This window comes from Bubalus kerabau, chromosome 11, assembly GCF_029407905.1.
Source record: "Bubalus kerabau isolate K-KA32 ecotype Philippines breed swamp buffalo chromosome 11, PCC_UOA_SB_1v2, whole genome shotgun sequence".
Lineage (NCBI taxonomy): Eukaryota > Metazoa > Chordata > Mammalia > Artiodactyla > Bovidae > Bubalus > Bubalus kerabau.
This window is the reverse complement of record NC_073634.1, coordinates 69,380,436-69,395,164: the sequence shown is the minus strand read 5'-3', so window position 1 is coordinate 69,395,164 and position 14,729 is coordinate 69,380,436. Positions and strand designations below refer to the sequence as shown.

Genomic DNA, 14,729 nt, shown 5'->3' with positions numbered 1-14,729 from the left:
AGATAGAGGCATAGCACTTACTATTTTAGTCTTGAGCTAGTTCAGCTATTAACAACCATAGTTTCCTCTGAACCTTGAGGATTTAAAAGTCTCTAGAAATTTTTGAGGTAGCTGACGATATACTGTGGGTGGCAGCTTTTCATTTTCTTTTTTTAAAAAGCAGAATTAGTACTTGTGAAAATTGTCATATTGACAGCTGGTTGAACATTGCAGTCTGTGGTCTTTCCGCTGAGCTTTGCAGGAAGCTTCCGGAGCTCCAACTCTGCTTTTCCCCCGCAGTGACTAACAAGCAACAGGCCTTTTGGGGTCCTGAGCTGTTGTGAATATAACAGAGTCAGAATTTTTGTTGCTGCAGAAGAGGGACCTAAGTGATTGGTATCTTTATTGGTTTGGCTAGTTTTTTTTAATGCTCAAGACCATGAAGAAATTGTTTTCACAGAAAAGTGGAATGTAATTTTCTAACAGTTTCTTAAGAGCAGCTGTGTTTTAGAAATCAAATATTTTTTCCAATCATAGAAGCAGTATGGAATATAGAAGGAAAAATTGCAGTCTACCATACTAGCATAAATATCAGGTTGGTTTTCCTTTCCAGTCTAAGATACAATTTATTAATTAACACTGTTTTATCGGGGTTAATATGGTTTAGTTTTGTTCTTTCTTAGTCTGTTTGTTCTTTGGGCTTCACCAGGGCATGCGGACTAGAAATTGAACCTGTGCCTTTAGTAGTGGAAGTAGGGGGTGCTAACCACTGGACCGCCAGGGAATTCCCAGTTTTCTCAATTTTGTATCTTAATCTTTTTATATTTAATGTTTTGTCATATGATATCGCTGTTTTGGTGTGGTCTTCATAAGTATCATTTTGATGCTTTTTAATATTCCATCCTATGAATGTATCACAGTTCCTTAGTGATGCCCCTGTTAATAAGCATTCGATTTGCATTAAGGTTTTATTTGTTGTTTTGGGAGACTGACAATGAAATGAGTATTATCATGAATGTAACTCTTGGAATAATCATATTTTATCATTTAAGAAACTTGTCAAACTTCCCAAAGTACCTATTTACCATTATCAGCTATGGTAGATGAGGTAGATTGCCAGTCTACCCACCAGCATTGATTCCTTTCTCCCCCTAATTTTAGAGATAAAAATGCTATCCTGTCCTGACTTGTATTAACGTCTCTGTGTATTTGTTTTTTTAGTTAATTTTGCTTTGCAGATTATCTATTTATGTTCTTTGTTCATTTAACTATTACAAGCTTAATGTTACCAATTTTTATGAGTTCTGTCATGTATAACATGCATGCTCAGGCATGTCAGACTCTTTGTGATCCCTATGGATTGTGGCCCACCCAGACTCCTCAGTCCATGAGATTTTTTAGGCAAGCATGCTGGAGTGGGTTATCATTTCCTATTCCAGGGGATCTTCCCAACCCAGGTGTCTCCTGCACTGGCAGGCAGATTCTTTACCACTGAGTCACCAGGGAAGTGCATAGAGCAATTATAATAACTTACACATTTAGAGGAAATTTATCTTTCCTTGAAGTAACCTTTATAATGACCAACTTTATCCTTGGCCATAAATCTACTGAAAATATCTCCCCTTTTCCTGCATTTATTATCCTTTTCAAGGATTTTTTTTACCCTTTTTCTGTTCTCACTTGGGTACTTGCCTTTTAACCATTTTATTACATGTCTTTGTGTTTCTCAAAATCAGTGACACTAGTTAGTTTTCCCATAATTTGCATTAAAATGAGGCAGTTAAAATTAAATTGAGAATAATTATTGGTTACTTTTATTAACTTCTTCCTTCTTTACTGTCATGGGGAAATTAAACTGACTTGTATATGAAATGGTATTCTAAAGCTTCATATAAGAAATCATAGGTATAAAAATTAGTTTATATGTATAAGAAAAATGCCAATGATGTATGGGTACTAAGGAGAAAACATTAAAATGACACTTGCTTTATTCTAAATAAATAGTACATTTGTTTTAGGCTTAAATCAAGAAAGTAAGGCATGGTTTAAATTACATAACATTTGTGTTTACCTTCTCAGTCATACCTTGTTGATGACTTAATAACAGTTGTTAGCTTTGTTGTGTATCTACTAGTTGGAAATCAAGTCAGACGGTATAACATGTGGGTTATATTTCTTGTATTAAGTACAACTTGCCCAATAACAAGTCAGAAAAACGTGACTATTCTTCAGATATTGTAACATCTATAATATCTCCATGTACATAGGAAGCCATGTGAAGAGAATGCAGAAAGAAATGCCATCATTCACTATTGAATTTTGCCAACTCCTTTTTTTTTTTTCTGTCAGGAACCGTAAAGGTGTGGGACCCAAGGCAGAAAGATGATCCTGTTGCTAATATGGAACCCGTGCAGGGGGAAAACAAGAGAGACTGTTGGACTGTGGCATTTGGTAAATTACCGAAGGACTCTTACACCTGAAATACCAGATTATAAAAAGCACAGTGCTTCAGGAAAATCCTGATAGTCGGTTTAGAATCTCTTGTGTACATTATTCTGGCAGTTTATCGAGGCAAATAGACATGGTGATTGGGCCTGGGTTTGAATTCTCACTGTGCTACTTACTGGCTTTGTGACCTGGGGCAAGTTATCAGGCTTCTCTTATTTTTGCTTGCTTCATTTATAAAAAGGAAGTCATAATAGAATTTACTTAATAGTATTGTTATGAGGATTCAGAGTTAATACAGGTAAAATGCTTAGAATTGTGCTTAGATATCAAGTGTTCAAAAATATGGACTATTATTATTTATTTCTGTTTAACTTGGTAATATTGACCTAGTTTGGAACCAAATGCCGTTAGTGAAATTAAGTAGAGCCTTAGATGGTAACCTAACCAATCTTACATTATGCTCTACACAGTGTGTGTTTATTTTCTAAAAATAGTTATACTGTTACAAAATTATATCTTACAAATTTTATAACCATGTTCCTCTATCAGTATACTTTTAAAACTAAATTACCACTGAAATTGGGAGATTTCTATGTGTATATATTATAATTTGTGTGTATGTATAAGTAATGATATAAACCAAAAACATGCACACTTGGGAAGAAATTTCAGAATTAGTGTTTAGAATCATCATGTAAAATTTATGTAATAATTAAAAAATAATTAACTTTGGGTCCATTAAAGGCTTTTTAATCATTGTTCTAAGGGATGTAAATGCAGTTTTAAATATAGGACATTAAATTTAAAGAAAGGACATTTATCCGAAGCAGACTCTTATTTTAACTTAAAGAACCTGGTAACTTTAATAAAAAGTGCTACAAGTATAAAAAGTGATACATTAATTGTATCACTCGTACAAGGTCAGAGGGATAAAAGGTCACAGAGGCATGGATCAATACAGAAGGAATCCCAAGGGAGCCAAAAGAACATATTGACCTCAGTCCAAGGACATGTAGGATTTGAAACACTGAAATTGGGAGGAGATTTCAAGCACTGGAAGAAGAGTATGTAGAAGGAATGGAGGTAGGAATAGCCTTAAAGATGGCACATGGCCACAGCCAAAGGTGTGTAGATGGTCTGGAGGTAGCGGTAAACCTTTGAAGGCTTCTGCAAAGATGAGATAGGATCAGAGCTTTAGCTTCACACTGTGGTCGTGTAGGCAGGAGGAGTGGCAGAGGAAAGCTCTTTGCAGTATTCCAGGAAATATGTAGGTTTAAGCAGCAGTGAGAATGTAACAGAGGAGTAAATTCAGAAATAATGTGGCAAAATAAATACAGTTTGGCAGTTTTTTTGGAGATGAGAAACAAGGGAAAGGATTATGTCCAAAGTGACTGAATTTTGAGGTCGACTATGAAGTGAATGATGTATATTGAAGAAGTTCCACAGACTATATGATAGTTTTTAAAGGAAGACGATGACATCAGTTTTAGACATCAGGAGTTTCAGCTGCTGTCATGTCATCTCGGTGGACCCTCCAGTGGAAATGCAGGGCTAGAGTTTATAAAAAAAGGGAGTAATCCAAAAATTCCTGGATCTGAGCAAGGTGAATTCAACTGCAGGTTGTAGATTTACTTCAACTGTGAGCATCTGATAACACCAGAACAACATTTTGCAAAATAAATAAGTTTAGTTTCCATTTGCATTCAAAGAAAGCGTTGGAAGTGTAACTGTATTTATTCTACCAAACTCTGCTGTGCTTAAATTGTTAGTCTTTGCAAACAGAGTATAGAAAGAATATTTGTTTTCAATTTAAAATCCAGTAAACACTTTCATATATCTCTTGAGCACAGAATCTCAATAAAGAGCTTTTTTGGTAAACAATATCAGATACTAAATTAATAATCTTGGTGTCCTGTAGGATTAGTAAAATGAGATTCTATCCAATGTGACTTCTTCACTTGATTTGGTACAAGTTACCTGCGTAGTTTTGTAAGATTATTGTTTTGTTTTGTTTTTTATCGGAGTATAGTTGATTTACAATGTTATGTTAGTTTCAGATGTCCGTAGGTTTTTTAAGCAGCCTTCAAATCAGCATTTAAAAAGATCTGAAATATCATGTCCTGATTTCCAGGCAATGCTTATAATCAAGAGGAGCGTGTCGTGTGTGCTGGCTATGACAACGGAGACATCAAGCTGTTTGATCTCAGAAATATGTCCTTACGGTGGGAGACAAATATAAAAAATGGGGTAATGTGCATTTACATTCTTTGCAGTTTCTCTGAATATCTTTTCCACGTACCTCTGAACTACAAAAGGAAAGCACCCCTAATAACTCGTCTCAGTAAAACCCCTTTATGGATGGATGGTTCTTAACTCTTAGGGTCTGTGAAGTCCTTTGAGGATCTGATTAAAAATCAGGGACGCTCTCTTCAGAAGGAGAACACACACCCAGGTGTGGTGTGACAGTGCCTAGTGGGTCACCGCCCCTGTAGCGCATCTCTAGACGCCTGTGGGCTACGCAGTGTGATGTTAAAGTGAGCTGGTACCAGGCCCTTTTCTGGTAATATCAGGAAGCCCGAGACTGTAATTGACTCCCAGGTACTTGTAGGTTTTTGGTTCCCAGGTTGTACATCTTCAGTGAAGAATGTGGTTCCTTCCTGTTTCCTCTAGTCAGCCTTGACTTAACTTTATAAAATCATTATGTAATAATGGTAAAATGTTAAATTATGGCTTTCCAAATGTACTTCAGTGCCTTAGATGATTTTGGGACCTTACTAACCAAGAAGAAAATTTTCTAGTTACAAGTATTTGGTATACAGATTCAAAAGATAAAATGATTTTTTTTTTTAAGTGCTTTCACATGAGCTGGTAATGTTAAAGTTGTTTTACTTGGTTTGAAAGAAACTCTTGGATATAATCATTGGAACATCACTCATAAATATTCTCTATTTTCAGGTGTGTAGCTTGGAGTTTGACAGAAAAGACATAAGTATGAATAAGTTAGTAGCTACATCTCTGGAAGGAAAGTTTCATGTTTTTGACATGAGAACACAGCATCCAACCAAAGGTTTTGCTTCTGTTTCAGAAAAGGTAAAGATGAGGGAAATAAATACCTTTCTATGAAGAGGAGTGTTCATATTAATAGCTTGCTTTAGACTAATAAATAGAATGAGTCACCAAGTTCCTTCCAGGTTTTTTGCATGAAGGGAGCTATTTTTAATATATTCTTGTAGGATCTTGAAAAGTTATTCTGTGCAAAGAATACTTTCCTAAAGTTTGTCAGTTTCATATTTCTTGATTATATTAGTAATAAAGGCCTTCATTGGTAATGACTCTTATTTTGTAGTTTAAGAGCAATCACAAGAAAACTAGCTGGTTTAAGAAATTAGTCAACAATAAATGGGAAGGAAATTCAAGAGAGTATATATGTATATGTGTGGCTGATTCACTTTGTACAGCAAAAACTGACACAACATTGTAAAGCAACTATCAGATTTTTTTTTTTTAATTAAGAAGAAAAAGAATTTAGTTAACAAAACATAGTCTTGTGTTTCCTAATAAATATACTTGTGTTAATACCCAATTATATACTTTTAGGTATATGCAAGTATCCCAACCCAGGGATCAAACCCAGTCTCTTGCATTGCAGGCAGATTGTTTACCATCTGAGCCACCATGGAAGCCCTATATATACCTTAACATAATACTAATTATATACTTTTCAAAAATGTACCCATATATATGCATGTGTGCTCAGTCATGTCCAACTCTTTGCAACCCTACAGACTGTAGCCCACCAGGCTCCTCCAGGGGATCTTCCCAACCCAGAGATCAAACCCACGTCTCCTGCATTACGGGTGGATTCTTTACCGCTGAGCCACCAGAGAAGCCCCAGAGAAGCCTCATATGTATACTTTGCCTTGTTCCAAATAGTATTTGAGGGAACTTAGAGGGAAACATTTGGTATTACAACATTAGAAAAATTGATGAAGAAAGCAGCACAAGTGGAAAGCACTGGTTTAAAAAAATGAAATTGCCATCTGGAGTAAGGGGTTGGCATAAAGTTCCTGCTGAAACATCCTGTCATTTGCCAGAGATGAGTTGGAAATGTGACTCTGAGCTTCCTCGAGTATAAAAGAAAAGAAAAATCAGTGTCAGATTTGTAGTTTCCATAATATTAAATTATGTAAGTTGCTCAGGAAATAAAAATTCACTCCCTTTCTCCTTTTCCCTCTATCATGGAGTCAGTAGTACTTCTTAGACCTTCATATTTTGTCTTAATATTATTAAACTAATTATTATTGCATACAAATTACTTTTACTGCTCAATGAACTGTAATCTTAAGGTAACTAGCTATCCACTGTAATTTTGTTTTGCCTTTGTCATTCCAGGATATATTAAGTATCTATTGCAACATAAGTGAAGTAAAAGTCACTCAGTCCTGTCTGACTCTTTGCGACCCCATGGGCTATACAGTCCATGGAATTCTCTAGGCCAGAATACTGGAATGGTAGCCTTTCCCTTCTCCAGGGGATCTTCCCCACACAGGGAACAAACCCAGGTTTCCCTCATTGCAGGTGGTTTCTTTACAAGCTGAGCCACAAGGGAAGTCCATATGCAACATAAGGCACTTACTAAATTGTTCCAAATACAATCCTTAACACATTTCTCCTTAACTGGAAATTACAATGTGTCTCCAAAAAAATTTTTTTTGTTACATTTAGTTAATCCAGTAATTGCTAAATCTGTCAAATAAAAGACTGGTGTATTTTAGTCATTTCCCCTCTTACTTTTTGCTTTTTATCAGCTTCCAGGAGAAAAATAGAAGTTTAAGCTACAAAACAAATTAAGGTTAAACAGCTTGAACCTAGTCACTTGAGGACTCTCACATACTTAAAGTGTGTATTTTGAGATATGTGTTTTTCTCTGCTGATGGTAATTCTCTTAAAAGGCTATTAAAATCATATGTCAAAACTGATCATCAACTGAAATGCACATGTCTTATGTGTGGCTTAAATCAAGTTAGCTGGTCTCACTACTGCTATGAAGCACAAGTCTTTTCTCCCTCCCCCATCCTCCTGTCTCCCCCTCCCCCCTCCCTCTCTCAAGGATTGATTTACAAGCTGTTAACATTCATCCAGTTGCTATTTCTATCTTTAATATCAGTGATAAAGGACCAGGCTTGTTATAACCATAAACACCGTCTGTAAGTCCTCCTGACCCTTGTTTTGAAGACTAGACAAGTCCAGTGGTGTAAATTACAGATAAGACTGGAGCTTTACATTAAACTCTTGGTACTTTCCACTCAGTTTTGTTGTAAACATAAAACTGCTCTAAAAAAGTAAAGTTGTTAAAAAGAAGTTCAGTCCAGCCTTTTTTCCCCTTAGAAAATATTTTTCTTTTTTTGTATTTTGAGGTTTTTTTCTCCATAGAGTGAGCTAGAGATTTTAAATGTATAAAATCTATTTGCATAATTTGAATGATACTGTGAAGCTAAATGTTTTAATGACTTTTAATCTGATAATTTTTTTTTAAGTCCAGCAGAACTTTGCTTTATAAAACAAGAAAAATGATTCTTTTCCTAATTTCTGATGGGTCCTTATAAATCTCTGTAGCCATTATAAAGAGAAGTCCAGGGGACTTGGTACTTTCACTGCCCAGGGCCCAAGTTCAATCCCTGTTTGGGGAACTAAGATCCCACAAGCCATGCAGTATAGCCAAAAATTTTTTTTAATTTACAAATAAATAAGAAAGTTTAAAAAGAGAGACATGCCAGAAAATAATTACTTTTATAACAGTAATTGAAATGATCGAAGTTACTGAAATTGTCATTGATAGAGGTAAAAATTGTTTTTTTACAGGTTTCTCTTCTAGGACAGTCTTTTTGTTTTTCTAATTTATTTTATTGAAGTATAGTTGATTTACAATGTTGTATAAATTTCTGCTCTACAGCAAAGTGCTTCAGTTATATGCATATATCCATTCCTTTTCATGTTCTTTTCCAATATGGTTTGTCACAGGATATGGAATATAGTTGCCTGTGCTAGGGTAGGAGCTTGTTGTTTATCCATTGTGTATAAAAGAGTTTGCATCTGCTAATCCCAAACTACCAGTCCTTCCCACCCCGACCCCTCCTCTCGCTTGGCAACAGGAAGTCTGTTCTCTATGTAGGGTAGTCTTTATTTATCCTAAAAACTTATACACCGCTTGTGTGCCTCTTGTTCTGTTCAGGCTCATAAATCTACTGTGTGGCAGGTCCGACACCTGCCACAGAACCGAGAGGTCTTCCTGACAGCGGGAGGCGCCGGCAGCCTGCACCTCTGGAAGTAGTAAGTCTCTCCCAGTGCACGGTGCTCCGTTTTAGGTTACTTGTGGGCGTAAAGTAGGATTCAATTAAACTCTCTGTTTTCCTCCTTTGACTTAGTTCATTTTGATATGATTTTAAATTTCATGGTATTACATAAGAACTACTTTCTAAGCATTTTTTTTTTACTAATATACTTATTTATATTTTATAAATATCAATATAAACCTTTTAACACAACAAATATTTTTTTTAGTGGTATGTTCCATACATTAGAGTAGCTCATGAACACTTCATTTCATAAATTTGAAATCGTGGTTTTTGCTAGTTTGTTTTTTTTTTTTAGTAGGAAAACTTTGACCAAAGGTTTTTGTGAAATATTATTCGGTCATCAGAACAGTACCTCTGGAAGAAAGGAAAGGGGCTGAAATGCTTAGTTTTAGATCCTGATAATTGACTTGCCCAAGTTCAGGTGACGTCACTATGATAGGACAGAAACAGAGCTTGCAGACGCTGACCGACCTCCAGGAAGAACCTTGTCGTCATGTTTGCACGTCTGCTCTTACTATATATTTGCCTTTCCAAGTGGGCTTTCCCCTTTCCTGTAGATTCTTTTTTTCTACGTGGAGAAGACCCTTTAACATTTCTTTTAGGGTAGGTTTAGTATTGTTGAGTTCTTTTAGTTTCTGCTTGTCTACGAAGTTGTTTTATGTCTCCTATTCTAAATGATAATCTTTCCAGGCAAAACATCCTGGGTTGCAGATTTTCCCTTTCAGCACTCTGAGTGTATTGTGCTGCTCCCTTCCGGCCTGCAAAGTTTCTGCAGAAAAATGAGCTGATAGCCTTCTTGAGATTCCTTTGTATGTGACTTTCTGTTTTTCTCTTACTCCCTTTAAAATATTTGTGTACTTAATGTCATCCCAGAGATCTCTTAAACTGTTTTCATTTTTTTAAATTTGTTTTTCTTTTTGCTCCTCTGGTTGGGTGACTTTCATCATCCCGTTTTCCAGGTCACTTATATATTCTTCTGTATCACTGTCTGTTATTTGTTCCTTTTAGTATTTTTTTTCCCACCTATTGAGTTCTTAATGGTCTTTATATATTTTCTAGTTCTTTGTTAAAATTTTCACTGTGTACATCTGGATTTTCCCCTAATTCAGTTAACATTTTTCTTACCAGTGCTTTAAATTCTTTATCTGGTAAATTGTTTATTTCTGTTTCATTATTCTTTTTCAGAGATTTTCTCTGGCTCTTTCAATTGAGTGCAGTTTTGTTTTGCTGAACTTTCTCTGCCTCTGTACCTATGTAAGTCTTACAGGGGGTTCTTAGGTGGGAGACTGCGTGTGCCCACTACCTTTGGTGAGAGAGCGGGATCTGATGTGGACACAAGTTGCATCTCTCCTCTGGGTAGCTGGCAGCCATCACTCTGGTACGGGGTGTGGCTGGAGATGGAGGGGCTCGAGCTGGAGCCAGGGATGTGGTGGGACCTCCCCTCTGTTCAGTGGCCATTATTGCCCTATTAGGGTAGGGTCTGATCCCAAGTTGCTGAACAGAAGCCAGGGAGGTGGGCCCAGGCTACAGCCTTCCTGTGAGTCCCAGTGGCCCTCCAAGCAGCCAAAGGGACTTGTCTCCCCAACATAGGACCTGGAGGCACCCACTCTGTAGCTCTCATCACCTACTCCCCAGGGTGGGTGTCTGCCTAGGTATCTTCCCTTTTCCTCTGAGTCCCTTCCCAGGGGCCCAGGTCCTGACCTGATCACTTTTCTTTTCTTCCCTTCCCAATTCCGTGTGTTTCTCCTCACAGCCTTGGTTGTACAGAAATCCTTGTGCCAGTTTCCAGTTAGTTTTCAGTGAGAATTTTCCTGTTTTTGATGTGTTTGTGGGGAGAGGTGAGCTCCACATCCTATTCTCAGCCATCTTGATCAGTTTCCACTCTAAAACTTGAATAGGTGTTAGGGGGGATTTAGGGAAAAAAAAAAAGATCTTTATTATCTTTTAAATACTAAACAACTGCAGCCTTTGCCAAGAGACATGGAAAATGTTCTTTAATCTGTCTATTCATCTGAATGTTGTATTCTTTTTAAAAATCAAAAGGAGGTATAGGGTCTGAGAGGAAGAAAGGATAGGCGGTTATCTGCTTATCATTTCTTTGTTTCTGTTCTGCTTCTGAGTTGCTTCATGCCTCTTTAGTCTTGGCCTTTATTACTACTTTTGAAATAAAGGTAATCACAGTTGATACCTAACAGGCTTTAAAAGACCTTTGGAGGAATACCCCTGTGTTTCACTAGGAACACATCTCCATGGGGGACAGGTGTTTCATTTTCCACTTTCTCAAATCTAGACCAAATCGTATTTATGAGTTGTTAACCTTCAGCTCTTTTTATGTTATAATTTATATTCTTAGCTGATAGAAGATCAAACGTTCTAGAACTCACTGTTTTCTTTTTTGAAGCAATGATGTCCAGGTCTAAAATCTCCTCCCAGTAGTAATCCCTTAGAAATGGTACATAGAAGGTCCTTCAGCTTGGAGGAGCTCTGGGCTTAGAAACCAGCATCAGTTTCCCTTTCTGGAAGTGTTAAGATGAGGTTCTGCAAATGTTACTTGTAAGGCAAAAGGTTACTTGTGGCATCTAACAATCCACATCTAGAGGAGAATTACAGTAAAAGATGATGAAGAGCACCAGGTCACTTTATTAAAGGTGCTAGATCAATCTAGAACTTTTGTAGTAAAATAAAAAATACTCATGCTGAACAGAAATGATGTTTCAACGTTTTTAGTAGAAATAATTGCTTTTTATGAGATTTGTGGGGTTTGGGCCTGAGGTTGAAATACTGTCTCCTTATTGCAATACAACTCAACATTAGAAAGATGCCTTGTGTTAGTCAGACCGTCATGTCTGACTCTTTGCAACCCCATGGACGATAGACCACCAGGCTCCCCCTGTCCGTGGAATTCTCCAGGCAAGAATACTGGAGTGTGTATTCACTTCCTTCTCCAAGAAAGATGGCTTAGTGTTTATCAGTTCCAGTAGTCAAGTGAGAAATAAAAATAGCTGTTGGAGCACATGTGTAAGAATAAAATGACAGATACTAAGGTTTATCTCCACATACACTTTGATCTTATTTTCAGCGAATACCCGATTCAGCGATCAAAGAAAGATTCCGAGGGTGTAGAGATGGGAGTTGCGGGCTCCGTCAGCCTTCTGCAGAATGTTACGTTGTCTACTCAGCCCGTTTCAAGTTTGGACTGGAGTCCGGATAAGAGGGGTCTCTGCATCTGTAGTTCATTTGACCAGATGGTGAGAGTACTGATCGTTACGAAACTCCACAAAATTTGATCTTTGGACTTGAACCCCTCCAAAGCAAATACTCAGAGAATGTAGAATACGTTCTGGGATCCTCTGACCCTTACTGAACAAAGTGCGATTTGACTGATGAGAAAAGGCCCCAGACGCAAACCTCGGGGCCAGCCTCTCTCTGGCTATGAAAGGTTACACGGCCTGACCAGCGTCCTGACTGGGTGGTGGTTTGCTGTTGCACATGGGGCACCAAGGTCTCCAGAGCCAATCCTGTTCCTCTCTCCTCCGTTTCTAATAAAAAGTTGAAACTTTTCTATAATTAATTATTTTAAATTTGTTCTATGTCCTGAGGGTTTCATATTCTATAATTACACTTGTATTGCATTTTAGTCTTTACAGGTTTGTAGTAGTGATTTAATTTGTTTTAAAATAGTTTACCTTGGTAAAACTATTGTGAATTAACCTTCATAAATAAATATACTTTGAGATATTTCAGTGTCAATAAATCTCCAAAAAGAACATTACTCTATAAAATACCAAAGTGACATGGTCATCAGTTTTCAGCGATTTAACTCAGAATGAAATGCTGTGATTGAGACTTTTGAAAAGACTTTTCGTTTTTAAATTTTTTTAATCTTAAAAAACAAGTTGAATACTGGAGACTTTTCAGCTGCTGACTGTGATGATGTTGAGATGTATAAGACTGTGGGGCTTTTGTAGTCTTGTTTTTTGTCAAACTTTTTAATATATTTTGTGAATAAATTTTGTTTTTGAAGTCTGTAGAAGTTTTGATTCTTTTAACGGGAACAATAAAACCAATATCATCCCTTCTTTTGCTTTGTAAATGCTTATTAATAAGTATCTCTTAAGTCACTTTGTTTCTCCAATGCCCATGCCTGCAACTAAGCTCAGAGACATTAAATTCATCACCCTTTCAGTAACCACTTCCCCTCCTTCAAGAGACAGAACCACCTAAAACATTCATAAAATTCTTGTGATTTCAGGGGTTCTTAGAAAGTCACTTGTTTGAATAATATTAAATTCAGAAAATTAAACTTAAAAAAATTCCCTAAATATTTATAGAACCAAGCTACGGACATAATTATTAAAGTAAAAATTAAATTGAACTTTAAAAAAGCCTATCTTTGATGTGTTTTGTTTTTGTTTTTAATTTTCAAAGAAAAATGAAAAATTGAAATTTCTTAGAACACTTATGTTTGGTGGTATAATTAGATTTAAGTCAAGAATGATAAAACATATTTTTAAAAATGTTCTTTATTCACTTCTGACTATGCTGGGTCTTTGTTCCTCACGGGCTTTTCTCTAGTGGCAAGCGAGGGCTACTCGGTAGTTGCAGTGTGCGGGCTTCTCACTGTGGTGGCTTCTCTTGTTGCAGAGTATGGGCTCTAGGGCACGTGGGCTTCAGTAGTTCTGGCTCCTGGGCTCTAGAGCACAGGCTAAATAGTTGTGGCTCATGGCTTGGTTGCTCCACGCCATGTGGGATTTTCCCAGACCAGCGATCAAACCCATGTCTCCTGCATTGGCAGATGGATTCCTTACTACTGAGCCACCAAGGATGCCCTAAGATGTCCTTGATTGTAAGATTATCTTATACCACTGAGAAAGAAAAATGTTGCCCATGAAACTGATACAATGCATTCTTATCACTTAGCGTTTCATATTCATTGAATGCTTTTTCAAACTTATTTAGATATAGTTTTTTTCATTATATGTCACTCTTGTATGTCCTTTAAAGGAAAATATATTCAAAATAAATTTGGTGTGACATTCCTCAGATTTCTTCCTATTCAGAGTCTGATCCTTTGAGGCACTTTTTGAATTGAGTCACTACTATTCTTTTTCTGCTTACAATTTTGTCCTTTGTAAGGATACCATCATGAACATTGATGATGATGCAACGTTTCTTTAAAACATGCTCTCTATTGTCTTCAAGGTTTTCCTTCAGTTAACTGACACTTATCCTACAAGTTTTGGTGTACACATGCAGGCCTGACAACTGTTACCATTGCTGTCTGGCTTACTGCTGTGTAACAAACTACTGCTAACCTTAGTATCTTAAACAGCAACATCATTTACTGTGTTTAAGGTCTGTTGTTTGGGCAGGGCTTAGCAGGGAGGTTCATCTGTGCTCCACGCAGTCTGTCAGGCAGTCTTGCTCAAGGCTGGAGGACCTGCTTCCAAGACAGTACTCAGATGGCTTGCAAGGTGGTGCTGCTGTCCCCTGGGACTTCAGCTAGGCCTGAGAACCAGGGGCCTCTCCCTATGGCATGGGCTTCCTCAGAGCATGGTGGCTGGTGTCCAAGAATGAGCATCCCCAAAGAGAAGGCCAGGTAGAAGCAATAACATTTTTAATGGCCTACCTTCATAATTCACTCAGCATCACTTTTACCTCACTATTCCCACTCCCTCCAACCATCCCACCAATGCATGGGGAGGGGACATACATTCCACTTTCTGATGGGAGCTTGGCTGGGTTCTGGAAGAACATGTGAGAGACTGAAATATCGTGTTCATTTTTGGAAATACAATCTGGCACAGTGATTAAAAGAGGCATCCCAATTTCAAAGATGGAAGAATGGAGGGTGGGGATGATGTGCTTGTTAAAAGTGATGAAACACATTACTTGTTATGTGGGTGCCCCATCCCACTCATCTGTCTACACCCCTCCTGGCCCCTG

General features: G+C 37.3%; 1 protein-coding gene across 1 annotated transcript in view; it reads left to right on the top strand.

Moving 5' to 3' along the window:
• DNAAF10 (dynein axonemal assembly factor 10) overlaps positions 1–12,862 on the top strand; it is a 28,970-nt gene extending 16,108 nt beyond the window's left edge. The window contains exons 4-8 of the mRNA XM_055540513.1: positions 2,329–2,430; positions 4,559–4,674; positions 5,383–5,517; positions 8,660–8,757; positions 11,863–12,862. Coding sequence (XP_055396488.1) covers positions 2,329–2,430; positions 4,559–4,674; positions 5,383–5,517; positions 8,660–8,757; positions 11,863–12,070 — 659 coding nt within the window. The 3' untranslated portion in view covers positions 12,071–12,862. The remainder of the gene's footprint in view (positions 1–2,328; positions 2,431–4,558; positions 4,675–5,382; positions 5,518–8,659; positions 8,758–11,862) is intronic.
• Positions 12,863–14,729: the final 1,867 nt, after the last annotated feature.